The sequence below is a fragment of the Amblyraja radiata genome, chromosome 22 (genome assembly GCF_010909765.2).
Source record: "Amblyraja radiata isolate CabotCenter1 chromosome 22, sAmbRad1.1.pri, whole genome shotgun sequence".
In the NCBI taxonomy this organism is placed as follows: domain Eukaryota; kingdom Metazoa; phylum Chordata; class Chondrichthyes; order Rajiformes; family Rajidae; genus Amblyraja; species Amblyraja radiata.
This window is the reverse complement of record NC_045977.1, coordinates 42,428,287-42,441,686: the sequence shown is the minus strand read 5'-3', so window position 1 is coordinate 42,441,686 and position 13,400 is coordinate 42,428,287. Positions and strand designations below refer to the sequence as shown.

The following is a 13,400-nucleotide window of genomic DNA, read 5'->3' as shown; positions in this document are numbered from 1 at the left end:
TTGTAAACCTCCTCTGGACCCTCTCCAGAGCCGGCACATCCTTCCTCAGATGTGGGGCCTGAAATTGCTCATAATATTCCAAATGCGGCCTGACCAGCACCTCATAGAGCATCAGCATTACATCCCTGTGTTTGTATTCAAGCCCTCTTGATATAAATGCTGGCACTCACTTCCAACTTTTAGATGTCAGGCTCCTCTATCAAAACAGCAGGTAAACGCATTTACATATATATATATAAATATGAAGGAAGGCAGGAGGCATAACAGGCATCGACTCATTTGGATAAAATTGGGTCAATTTCTTTGATATATTTCATCAAGAAAAATGCCTTTGAAACAGTTCCAGGGAAAAGCAGCAATTGAAAGAAAATAAATATTGTGTGTGTGTGTGTGTGCGTGTGCGTGTGCGTGTGCGTGCGCGAGTGTGTGTGTGAGTACAAGAGGCTGCCGTTTGGAACGCTGTTACATTCAGTGCTGTTGTTGTTAGATGCATGCAACTTCATCTGATGATTTGTAGAGGGTTCCTCACAGAGGCTTGTGAGAGGCAGGCAGTGATTACTGATGCTGTCAGGTCCGAGTGCTTGCTGGCTTGTTACTGGAGAACCATTGATGCCAAGACGATCTTGGATCTGCTGTTGATGCCACTACAGCTGAGTCAAAGTGGTTCTGCCGTACTGCGCGCACTCGATCCAAGAGTACAAACTGGACAAAGTCTAGAACAGCTTTCAGAGGCTAGCCTGAACCAGACTAAAGGTGCATGAAAGGTTAGGAAATACCTGGTTACATGAGACCATTCATGGGGGGATCCATTTTCTGCCATGAGTTGGATTCTCTCCGACTCTCTTCTGAGTCTCATTGTTCTTCAGCTTGAAAGATGTTTACTCCAGCAAGTATTAATAAATATTCCCAGCTTGAGCAAGTTGTCCCCATGAGGGTGGGCTGGGCTGCTGTCTGTTGCAACAACATGGATTGTCTTCCCTTTTTTGGATTTGGCTGATTATTTTGATAATCATGATTTTCATGATCGTAATCATGATTTTTCATAATCATGAATTCACATGATTTTTCACAATCATGATTTCACATGATTTTTCACAATCATGATTTCACATGATTTTTCACAATCATGATTTCACATGATTTTTCATAATCATTATTTTCATGAAGGTGGGGGTGGGGGTGTCTGCTGGAAAGACTTGGATTTTCCTTTTTTTTTTAGATTTGGCTGATTATTTTGATAAAGTCTCCAATCTCTCTTGGGAACCACTTGGGATCTATGTCACCCCAAACGTCACCCACTCCTTCTCTGCCTGTCCTGCCGAGTTACTCCAGCATTTTGTGCCTACCCTGGCAGCTACGTCAGTCCAAACATCTTATACATCACAGGCACAATAAATGTCAGGACTAATAATGAATAGCCTTTGGCTTTTACTCAAGATTCAAAACAAGTCATCATCTTAAAACTGGGTAGTAATTGCCATTGTACGATCGTGATGAGTGAATAGAACACTGTGTAAAGGCCATAAGGTCATAAGTGATAGGAGCAGAATTACGCCATTCGGCCCATCAAGTCTACTCCATCCAATCACGGCTGATCTATCTCTCTCTCCTAACCCTATTCTCCTGCCTTCTTCCTATAACCTCTGACACCCGTACTAATCAGGAATCTCTCTCTATGCCTTAAAAATATCCACTGATTTGGCCTCCACAGCCGTCTGTGGCAAAGAATTCCACAGATTCACCACCCTCTGGCTAAAGAAATTCCTCCTCATCTCCTTCCTAAAAGAACGTCCTTTAATTCTGAGGCAGTGACCTCTGGTCCTAGACTCTCCCACCAGTGGAAACATCCTCTCCACATCCACTCCATCCATGCCTTTCACTATTCTGTACGTTTCAATGAGGTCCCCCCTCAACCTTCTAAACTCCAGCGAGTACAGGCCCAGTGCCGACAAACGCTCATCATAGGTTAACCCACACATTCCTGGGATCATTCTTGTAAACATGTGATGGGGGAATGGAGTATGGTGAGAGTCCTCCATCTACGTCTGGTGCTGAGAGACCTACAGGAGGCACCAACCATGTTCCTCGTACACAACTGATGCCCTCATTTCTTCCACTGGCTTTTCGTATTGTTTCTAAGTTGGGTAATGAAGCATAATAGTCTAAGAGCATGAATAGCTGAGAGATCCATTGCCACCCATGCTGGAGGTTAAGGCGAGACCTAGTTGAAGTGTATTTAATGATGAGAGGCATAGCTGGGGTAGACAGTGAGAACCTTTGTCCCAGGATGGAAAAATCAGCTACTAGAGAGCACAGCTTTAAGGTTCGGTGTGAGGGGGGGGGGGGCAATGTCAGGGAGATGTGTGGGACACAGAGGGTGGTGGGTGCCTGGAATGTGCTGCCGGGGGTGGTGGTGGAGGCAGATACGACAGTGGTGTTTAAGAGACATATTTGTACAGGCGCACAGATACGCAGGGAATGGAGGGTTATGTATTCTATGCAGGACCATAAGAGATATCCTTGGGGTCCAACACAGAGAATGGGGCCGAAGGGCCCGTTCCTGCGCTGTACTGTTCTACATTCGATGTCCACAATAATGAAATAAACATCTGAAATGGAAAGGATCATAGACAATAGACATGAGGATAACATTTTGTACGTTTCACATGAATGAATACTCACGGGTGAGAGAAAACTTGAGGTTCTGTTGCAGAGTGTGAGTGAGTTGCCGGGAGAGAAGAGTGGAGGCCATCGTAGGTTGCTGACGGTTTACTTAGAATCCCACGCTGACAACCCTGCACCGAAAACAAACATGGCATTAAACTCCGAGTCCTCGTGTAGTCAGGTCTCCAAACATGATATTTCCTGCTCATTGACTGCGATCTTTCATTTCCACTTTGAACCACACAGCTCTGTGGCCCAACACAAAACACTAGGAGTTTCCATATGATATAAAATTTAGTCAATCATACTCAGTGGAAAATTGCACAACTTGTGGCACCTTTAGCCTTGACGCAACAATAAAACTGAAAACAGACTCACACAGACATTTCCACTTATTAATTTTAACATATTAAATTTAAGGTGTGATAATTTTAAGTGGTTATAGAACACGTTCCTTAATTTTGGAGAACAATTTCTACAAATAATTTCTAACCCGCTGAGTTACTCCAGCACTCTGTGAAACGTCACCTATCCATGTTGTCCACAGATGCTGCCTGACCCGCTGAGTTACTCCAGCACTCTGTGTTCTACACAAGATTCCAACAGCTGCAGTTCCTTATGTCTATAATAATTTTCGACATTGTTTAATTGAAGAAATATTTCAATAATTCTCTGTGGAGGCTGGTTCTCTGGATACTTTCAAGAGAGAGCTAGAGTGGGCTCTTAAAGATAGCGGAGTCAGGAGATATGGGGAGAAAGCAGGAACGGGGTACTGATTGGGGATGATCAGCCATGATCACAATGAATGGCGGTGCTGGCTCGAAGGGCCGAATGGCCTATTCCTGCAACTATTGTCTATGCACTGAAAGTAAAGTTTGTTAACGGAAAAAACCCAGAAAAAGTATAGTTTTGCTCATCATTAGTGGTAACGAAACACACACTGTTACGTTGTCTTGTTAGATCTACTTCAGCTCATTTCAAATAAATAAACTCGATTGCAAAGAGAGTAAATGTGTGTGAATGTGTGTGAATGTGTGTGAGTGATTGGTGGTGGTCGGAGGGGCCGTAGGCGCAGAATGGCAGCCACGCTTCCGTCAGTCTGCCCCAGGGCAGCTGTGGCTACAGAAGTAGTTTACCACCACCGAGTGTGACTGAGGAGTGAATGAATAATGCGATGTAAAGCGCCTTGAGTATTAGAAAGGCGCTATATAAATCCCATCCATTATTATTATTATTATTATTAAATAGATACAAAAATTTTCAGTAGACAACGGGTGCAATAGAAAACCTAATTCCTTGAAGAGATAAAAAAAGAGGAGAAAGATTTTACTAGGACCCTGTGCCTGCAACCTTTCTAAACACGAGTTGGCCAATGGGAAGTGTGTTATACTATTATGTAACCTCTTCGAAAATAGTGAATTAAGATTGAGTCATGTGTCATTATCTGGATAATCTGCCAGTCCAGTACCAAAGTCCAAAGGAGTTTCTACACATGTAAATCATACCTTTACCACAGATTTGGAGCTGTTCAGGAAACTGTCACATGAGCTTGATTGAACCTATGGGGTGGCTATTTGGCAATTGATTACATAATCACTTCCTTCACTTTTGGAGATCAATTAACCATATAATATAACCATACAACAATTACAGCACGGAAACAGGCCATCTCGACCCTTCTAGTCCGTGCCGAACACATAATCTCCCCTAGTCCCATATACCTGCGCTCAGACCATAACCCTCCATTCCTTTCCCATCCATATAACTATCCATCTTGAAAGTCTTGAAAGTATTTTGCTCAACCAAGCCCGAGTTATAGGCACTCTTATCAGCCGTGCCAACAAATACAACTCTTCCAACTGGGTTGTGTGAGCGGATGATTATATGAAGGTTGCTTGGCAGTGCATGCTTCTCTCACGCAATATGATTCTTTGTTGGAAATTACAAAACAGTGAAAAAATCTCAACTCCTGAGCAGAATTAATGACATATTACCTGGCACATAAAAATCATTTTTACTGTGCATTCTCCCAATGAAAAGCAATTCATTCAGTGACATTCACCAGACCGGATATCCTCATTATCGTTGTTGCTTTCTATAGCATAAAAATCATACGGTCATATGTGGTAGGAGTACAATTAGGTCATTCGGCCCATCAAGTCTACCCCGCCATTTAATCATGGCTGATCTATCTCTCCCTCCGAACCCCAGCCTCTTGCCTTTTCCCTATAATCCCTGACACCTCTCAAAACTGTTGCCGACTTTATGCTGATCTGCAGGTGCTGAGACAGCTCTTGTGTTGTCCTAGTTTTGTACAGATTTGCCCAAGTGTCTTTATTCAGGATACTCAGCTCACTGTATTGGCTTAAAGCAACAACAGCTAATGCTTAATCGAGTTAGATGGAGCTCTTAAAGATAGCAGAATCAAGGGATATGGGGAGAGGGCAGGAACGGGGTACTGATTGGGGATGATCAGCCATGATCACATTGAATGGGGGTGCTGGCTCGAAGGATCGAACGGCCTACTCCTGGCACCTATTTTCTATGTTACTATATGATTGCATTTCCTACATTAGTATATCGTTCCCCATGTATGGGTGCACAAATGTAGCTTTTTCACTTCATGACATTTCCGTTCAACGCAACATTTTTTCAGGAACGTCTCGCCTTTGTAAATGAAAGCACGGCATAATCAAGTATACTTTTACCTGGCTGTAATGGAAACCCAACAGCCAATATTCCCACCGCAAACTCCGACCAACAGTGATGCAATGATTAGATTCAAAGACTGGCGTGTATGCCAAGGATAGATATGTAGTCCATACTCAAAATACTGATGTGCAATACATAACATCATTTCCACGGTTAACATCTCCTCCGACCAATTCCACCTGAGATAGCTCGGCCTCGGTACTGAATGGGAACGTAGCTCAGTTCTACAATTAACTAATCACAGTGGAAGAAGGAACTGCAGATGCTGGTTTAAACCAAAGATAGTCTGAAGAGGGTCTCGACCCGAAACGTCACCCGTTCCTACTCTCCAGAGATGCTGCCAGTCTCGCTGAGTTACTCCAGCTTTTTGTGTCTGTCTACAGTGTAGTTAGCTTTTTTAGTTTAGTTTAGTCTAGCTTTTTTAAGTCTGAAGAAGGGTCTCGACCAGCCATCCAGGGTAGAGTTGCTGCCTCACATTCTGACCAATGTCTGGGGACTTAAATCAATCATTAATAAGTCGTGCCCATTTTGCAAGCACGAATCTGAAGCATATGTGCTGCAAATGCAGTACTAATTGCCGGCGGGGACATTGAAGGAACACTAAGGATCTTCAATCCCCTCGTATCTCATTAGTTTCAAATTATGTGAAACAGCAATAAACTAAATAAATAGGCTGCCTGAGATCATACTAACCTGCAGGTCTCCCAGACACCATATTACACTCGAGAGAGGGAGAGGGAGAGAGAGGGAGAGGGAGTGCAGAGAAGAGAATTAAGGCTGATTCACTGATGTCAGTCGAGAATTACAAAGAGTAATTTGACAACTAAAAGGTCTGATTCTTGAGAAGATGTGACAGACGGGAACTCATTCAAGTAAATAAACCTTTAATTGCACAGAATAAACATGACAAAATGCCAAGAGCTAGCAGCATATTTATTGGGAAGGACATTGTACTGTATTCATTTATCTGGATCAATAATCTGAGGGACAGGGTGAAGGCATTTACAGAGCAGAGGTCAGGAATAATTAAAAAATCAGGGGAGATTCCTTTGCAGTTAGTTTTGTGGATCTGAAGCCAAACCTGCTGCTTTAATGCGGAGGAAGGAACTGCAAATGCTGGTTTACACCGAAGATAGACACAGAATGCTGGAGTAACTCAGCGGGACAGGCCGCATCTCTGGAGAGAAGGAATGGGTGACGTTACAGGTCGAGACCCTTCTTCAATGTGGGTTGTCCGAAGTAAACTAAAATCACATAAAAACGGAGACTACAATGGCATGAACATTGAATTGTCCAGTTTCAAGTACAGCCTTCCCCACCCCCACCCCCCACTGGTTCCTTCCCCACCCCCACCCCCCACTGGTTCCTTCCCCACCCCCCACTCATTCCTTCCCCACCCCCACCCCCCACTGGTTCCTTCCCCACCCCCCACTCATTCCTTCCCCACCCCCACCCCCCACTGGTTCCTTCCCCACCCCCCACTCATTCCTTCCCCACCCCCACCCCCCACTGGTTCCTTCCCCACCCCCCCCCCCCCACTGGTTCCTTCCCCACCCCCCACTCATTCCTTCCCCACTGGTTCCTTCCCCACCCCCCACTCATTCCTTCCCCACCCCCCCCCCCCACTGGTTCCTTCCCCACCCCCCCCACACTGGTTCCTTCCCCACCCACCACTCATTCCTTCCCCACCCCCCCCCCCACTCATTCCTTCCCCACCCCCACCCCCCACTGGTTCTTTCCCCACCCCCCACTCATTCCTTCCCCACTGGTTCCTTCCCCACCCCCCACTCATTCCTTCCCCACCCCCCCCACACTGGTTCCTTCCCCACCCCCACTCATTCCTTCCCCACCCCCCACCCCCCACCCGTGCCATCCCCACCCCCACCCCACTCGTGCCACCCCCACCCCCACCCCCACCCCGGTTCATACACGTCCCCTCCAGCATCTTCCACCACCCTGGCCACACTGCTTTATTTTTACAGACTTGAATGTTACAAAGCGTAGATTGGAAGGAAGATTGTACCAGTGTAGGTCCTCACGGAAGTGGATCTACTATCATCCATCCAACAGTTCCATAAGCTCATCAGACATAGCAGCAGAATTAGGCCATTCGTCCCCCCATCGAGTTTACTCTACCATTCAATCATGGCTGATCTTTTTTCCCTCTCAATCCCATTCTCCTGCCTTCCCCTTATTTATCAAGTTCCATTCTCTTAAATCTCCATTCCAAGGTCAATCCTGAATGCACTCTGGTATATTTATCACTGCTCTATCTGTTGTGCCAATGTACAGCACGATAATACTAATCAAAGTTATATGATTTGATTTGAGTGGATAGCAGGCAAACAAACGCTTTTCACCGTATCTTGGTACAGGTGCATCAGGCTATTCTGATACATAGAGCATAGAATGGTGCAGCAGAGAAAGGAACAGGCCCTTCGGCCCACAATGTCCGTGCCCAATGATGCCAAGACCAACTCTTATCTGCTCATACATAATGCACCTCCCTCCGTTGGTTCTTGGTTGCCTGGTCCTCCACAAATATTGCCACAGGAATTTAAACTGGAGGTGGCGGAGGGTGGAGCATCTATAAAGGCATTGACCTCTGTCTGATGTGATAAAGCAGAGCTCATCATGAAATTGATCAGCTCCCATTTCACAACTATCCTTGATCGGACTTTCTCTGCACATCCATGTGCCGATCCAAAAATCTCTTCAACACACACACACCCACACACCCACACACCCACACACCCACACACCACACACCACACACACACGGACAGGGCTGACATTGCTCTTGATCATTTTTACCTTCATTGCTCGAGTCTTCCTGATGTCTACGTCAGGGCACACGCTCACAGAACTAACTAAGAAAGGATCCTCCACTCCTGATGTTGTAATCGGTACTGCAGGCTGTTTAGTATTCAAGTCCAGCACACAGTCTCTCTGTTGCTGAGAAACCATTTACCAGTGCAGAATGCAGACAACAGGAGTGGAAACGGTACGAGGGGCTGCACATCAAGGTGACGGCTGCATCTCCAGTTAACGTGCAGGAAGAGAGAGAGAGAGAGACTGAAAACTATCAGAAATATTTCCTCCAACTGGAGAACTGGACTTTGCATTTCTTGTACAGTGGATGACTTCCAATAAAATATCTATAAAGGCATTGACCACGGCCTGATGTGATGAAGCAGAGCTCGTCATGGTATTGATCAGCTCCCATTTCACAACTATCCTTGATCGGACTTTACTGGCTTTACCTTGCACTGATCCTTATTCCCTTATTGTGTATCTGTACACTGTAAACGGATCGATTGTAATCATGTACAGTCTTTCTGCTGACTGGTTAGCACGCAACAACAGCTTTTCACTGTACCTCAGTACACGTGACAATAAACGACACTGTAAAACTGTATAAACATAGAAACATAGAAAATAGGTGCAGGAGTAGGCCATTCGGCCCTTTGAGCCTGCACCGCCATTCAATATGATCATGGCTGATCATCCAACTCAGTATCCTGTACCTGCCTTCTCTCCATACCCCCTGATCCCTTTTGCCACAAGGGCCACATCTAACTCCCTCTTAAATATAGCCAATGAACTGGCCTCAACTACCTCCTGTGGCAGAGAGTTCCAGAGACTCACCACTCTGCGTGAAAAATGCTTTTCTCATCTCGGTCCTAAAGGATTTCCCTTTTATCCTTAAACTGTGACCCCTTGTCCTGGACTTCCCCAACATCGGGAACAATCTTCCTGCATCTAGCCTGTCCAACCCCCTAAGAATTTTGTAAGTTTCTATAAGATCCCCTCTCAATCTTCTAAATTCTAGCGAGTACAAGCCGAGTCTATCCAGTCTTTCTTCATATGAAAGTCCTGACATCCCAGGAATCAGTCTGGTGAACCTTCTCTGTACTCCCTCTAAGGCAAGAATGTCTTTCCTCAGATTTGGAGACCAAAACTGTACATAATACTCCAGGTGTGGTCTCACCAATACCCTGTACAACTGCAGTAGAACCTCCCTGCTCCTATACTCAAATCCTTTTGCTATAAGTAATGGATGTTCTCTTATTTTACAAAAATACCCGCTCCCTAACTTGGTTCCAACTTCAGCTTTTGAACAGTAAGTTTAGAAATCAAATATTTTAAAATTGAGTGGAAAAGAAAGTCTCCTCTTAAGCACCAAGAGGTTTATCTAAACCAAGTGTTCCCAACCTAGGGCAAATCTCGCCTACCCAGGGGGTAAATGTGTTGATTCTGGATTTGTACATATTTGTTCTCATTGACTGCCTGTGTTTGGTTCTGGTATATCTGTTCATCATTAGTTGTTCATAAATAAGTGAAATAACATTGTGATGTGCTATTAAAGTAGCCTGGGGTAAACGGGACGAAAATGGTTGAGAACCCCTGGTCTCAACAATCTGGTCAATATTCTCCCTTCCACAAATGCCAATGTGGAAGAAATACTGAGTCCTGGCTGTTCTGCAATGAAGCTGGTGAAGAACACGTACTCGATCCCTACGTCAGTCATTTTCACTGAGAACATAGAACAGTACAGCAAGGGAACAGGCCCTTCGGCCCACAATGTCCGTGCTGAACACAATGGCAAGTTAAAGTAATCCCCTCTGCCTGAATGTGATTCCACGATGTGGAATTCTCTGCCTCAGAGAGCGGTGGAGGCCGGTTCTCTGGATACTTTCAAGAGAGAGCTAGATAGGGCTCTTAAAGATAGTGGAGTCAGGGGATATGGGGAGAAGGCAGGAACGGGGTACTGATTGTGGATGATCAGCCAAGATCACATTGAATGGTGGCGCTGGTTCGAAGGGCCGAATGGCCTACTCCTGCACCTATTGTCTATTGTCTGTCCATATCCCTGCATATCCATGTGCCTGTCCAAAAGCCTCTTAAACACCACCTTCCTGTCTACCTCCACCACCACCACCGGCTGTGCATTCCAGGCACCCACCACCCTCTGTGTAAATAAACTTAAAGTTGGAACTCATGTAAAACGGACATCACAAATAAAAGGGATGGCCTAACAAACTGTAGCGGAACTCAGCATAAAGCAACAATGACACGGGCATGTCAGCCCAATTTCCTGATCAAATATTTGATTGTCTCGAGGTTCTGCTGGGAAAAAGGAACAGGTGATGTTTTGGGTTGGGACCCTTCTTCACACTCACCAAAGTCACCTATCCATGTTCTCCACAGATGCTGCCTGACCCGCTGAGTTACTCCAGCACTCTGTGTTCTGCTCAAGATTTGTGCACCCGCGGTTCCTGGTGATTAGCAGCCCAGAGCCATGCACTCTGTACATCATCTCACAGGACCAGTCTCCTCCACATCACCATGTATTGTTCGCACATGCACTGAGGCTTCAACTGGAGCTCAGTCACACCCTGAGGTGATAATACACTACCCTACACACAATCACCCTTGACCACACATACCCTCAACCCTGTATCTGTACACTGGACGGCGTCACTAACGGTCATCCAGCGTCTTTCTGTTGACTGGATACCACATGACAAAAAAGCTTTCACACTGCCATCATAGAGTCTGTGCTCACCTTCTCCATCATGGTCTGCTTCAGCTCATGACACCCGCAGCACATAATCTGCTCAGCTGCAAAGGGTATAGCCCCCCCCCCCCCCCCCCCACCCCATCCCCCCATCGACAAATGTAGGGTGCAAGGGCCAGGAAGTGAGCCAGCAAGAACATCTCTGACCCCTCTCACCCTGGCCACAAACTCTTTGAAGTCCTCCCCTCTGAGAGGCGACTCTGGACGACCCAGACACAAAAACAGCTTCTTGCCACCAGTGGTAGGTCTACTTCACAGCTGCACCACACCACTACACTCTGGTGTGTAAGCCAAACACCTATCAACTCTCCAAGGGCACTTTAGATATCTACATGTGCAACATATGGCAAAGCTGTCCCTTGTTCCTCTTGCACGTTATTTTTACATTTTGATATTATAATTTTGGTTTACAGATACGGTGCGGACACAGGGCCTTTGGCCCACCGAGTCCATGCCGACCAGCGACCCCTGCACACTAATACTACCCTACACATACTGGGGACAATTTTACATTTATACCAAGCTAATTAACCGAAGGTCTTGGAGAAAACCCACGCAGGTCACGGGGAGAACGTACAAACTCCGTACAGACAGCGCCCGTAGTCAGGATGGAACCCGGGTCTCTGGCGCTGTGAGCGCAGTAAGGCAGTAACTCTACCGCTGTGCCATCGTGATGCCCTAATATAGTTTTTATTATCTGCTGCATACTGTGTTTTTACCATGTGCGAGCAACGCACCAAGTGAAATTCCTTGTACGTGTACATACTGTAGGGGTCGGCCATTTAGAACGGAGATGAGGAAAAACCTTTTCACCCAGAGAGATGTGAATCTGTGGAATTCTCTGCCTCAGATTCTCTGGATGCTTCAAGAGGGAGTTAGATAGAGCTCTTAAAGATAGTGGAGTCAAGGGATATGGGGAGAAAGCAGGAACCGGGTACTGATTGTGAATGATCAGCTATGATCACATTGAATGGCGGTGCTGGCTCGAAGGGCCAAATGGCCTCTACTCCTGCACCTATTGTCTATTGTCTACTTGGCCACTACATTGACTCTGTTCTGTCCTTTTCACCGTACCTCAGTACACATGACAATAATATATAAACTAATTAGTATCAGCTAAATATTCAGACAATTACAATGGACACACACAATTAAGGAGCTTGATATATCAAATCTTAATGAGTCCTAGTCATAAAAATTAACATAAAATTATCCAGTCTGTACTTTAATTCCCAAAATGTCTAAACACATGGCTAAATAATGTCATGTCTCGACCCGAAATGTCACCAACTCCTTCTCTCCACAGTTGCTGCCTGTCCCGCTGAGTTACTCCAGCATTTTGGGTCTACCTTGACTCAATAAGATGGTAATTGAACTGTGCAGCTCAGAAACAGACCCTTCGGCCCACCTTGTCCATGTTGATCATGTTAGCATACTGGGCAAGTCTCATTTGGCCCATTATCACTCTAATCCTTCCTATCCATTTATCTTTTACAAGTTGTAAGTGTATCTGCTTCCACAGCTTCCTCTGGCAGCTCAGTCCTGATATGGTTTGCCCTTGTGGTCCCCCTTAAATCTCTCTGCACTCACCTTAAGCTGTGCCCTCTAGTTTTAGAATCCTCTACTCTTGGGAAAAGCCTATTAACATTCACTTTCGGATGCACGAAAATAACTTCATGCAATAGCACAATCCACAGAGAAGCCATAAGATTGGATTCATTGTTCCATTAATAAAAGGAATCATAGAACTCATAATTAAAACACAGACTGACACTGGATAGATGGGAATCACATTTGCATCTGTAAAAGACAACTGTGGTGTGTTTGTAATCTGAGCACTGTAGGAGGTAGATAGTAACAGGGGTTGTGGAGAATGGGGTTAGGAGGGAGAGATTGATCAGCCATGATTGAACGGCAGAGTAAACTTGATGGGCTGAATGGCCAAATTCTACTCCTATCATTTATGACCTTATGACTTTAAGACAATTACAGAAGTGGGCCTCGACTGGCCATTTAATGTTGCATCTGAATGAGTGACATTGCTGTTCGGTCTTAGTTAAGTCGAGTTTATTGTCAGTTGAGTTATTGTCACGTGTACCCATCATCATCATCATCATCTTTGATATCATCATCATGGATATCAATACATTTTTGTGAAGTGAGGGCATTAAGAGTTAATGACCAGAATGACCAGAAGGAACCAAATACAGTTCAGGCATAATCTCACTGAATGACGAAACATGCTTGAGGGTGTGAATGACCTTCCACTTGGTCCTCCTCCACAGCGTTCCATGTTTATTATTGCGAGACATGGCACAGATGATCTAGTAATTAGATGTTACGGATTGTCAAGCATCACGACAGCTGCCTGGAAAATCGCGACAAAAATCAGCTTTTACATTTTCTCCATTATCAACTGTTCAAACCATTTTCATTACAAAAC

At 45.2% G+C, this 13,400-nt stretch overlaps 1 protein-coding gene across 4 annotated transcripts in view; it reads right to left on the bottom strand.

The window, feature by feature from the left end:
* abat (4-aminobutyrate aminotransferase) overlaps window positions 1-13,400 on the bottom strand; it is a 95,023-nt gene that overhangs the window by 55,386 nt on the left and 26,237 nt on the right. For all 4 annotated transcript variants that reach the window (XM_033041170.1, XM_033041169.1, XM_033041168.1 and 1 more), the window contains exon 2: window positions 2,683-2,795. In XM_033041170.1, the coding sequence (XP_032897061.1) occupies window positions 2,683-2,752 (70 nt within the window). In that variant the 5' untranslated portion in view covers window positions 2,753-2,795. The remainder of the gene's footprint in view (window positions 1-2,682; window positions 2,796-13,400) is intronic.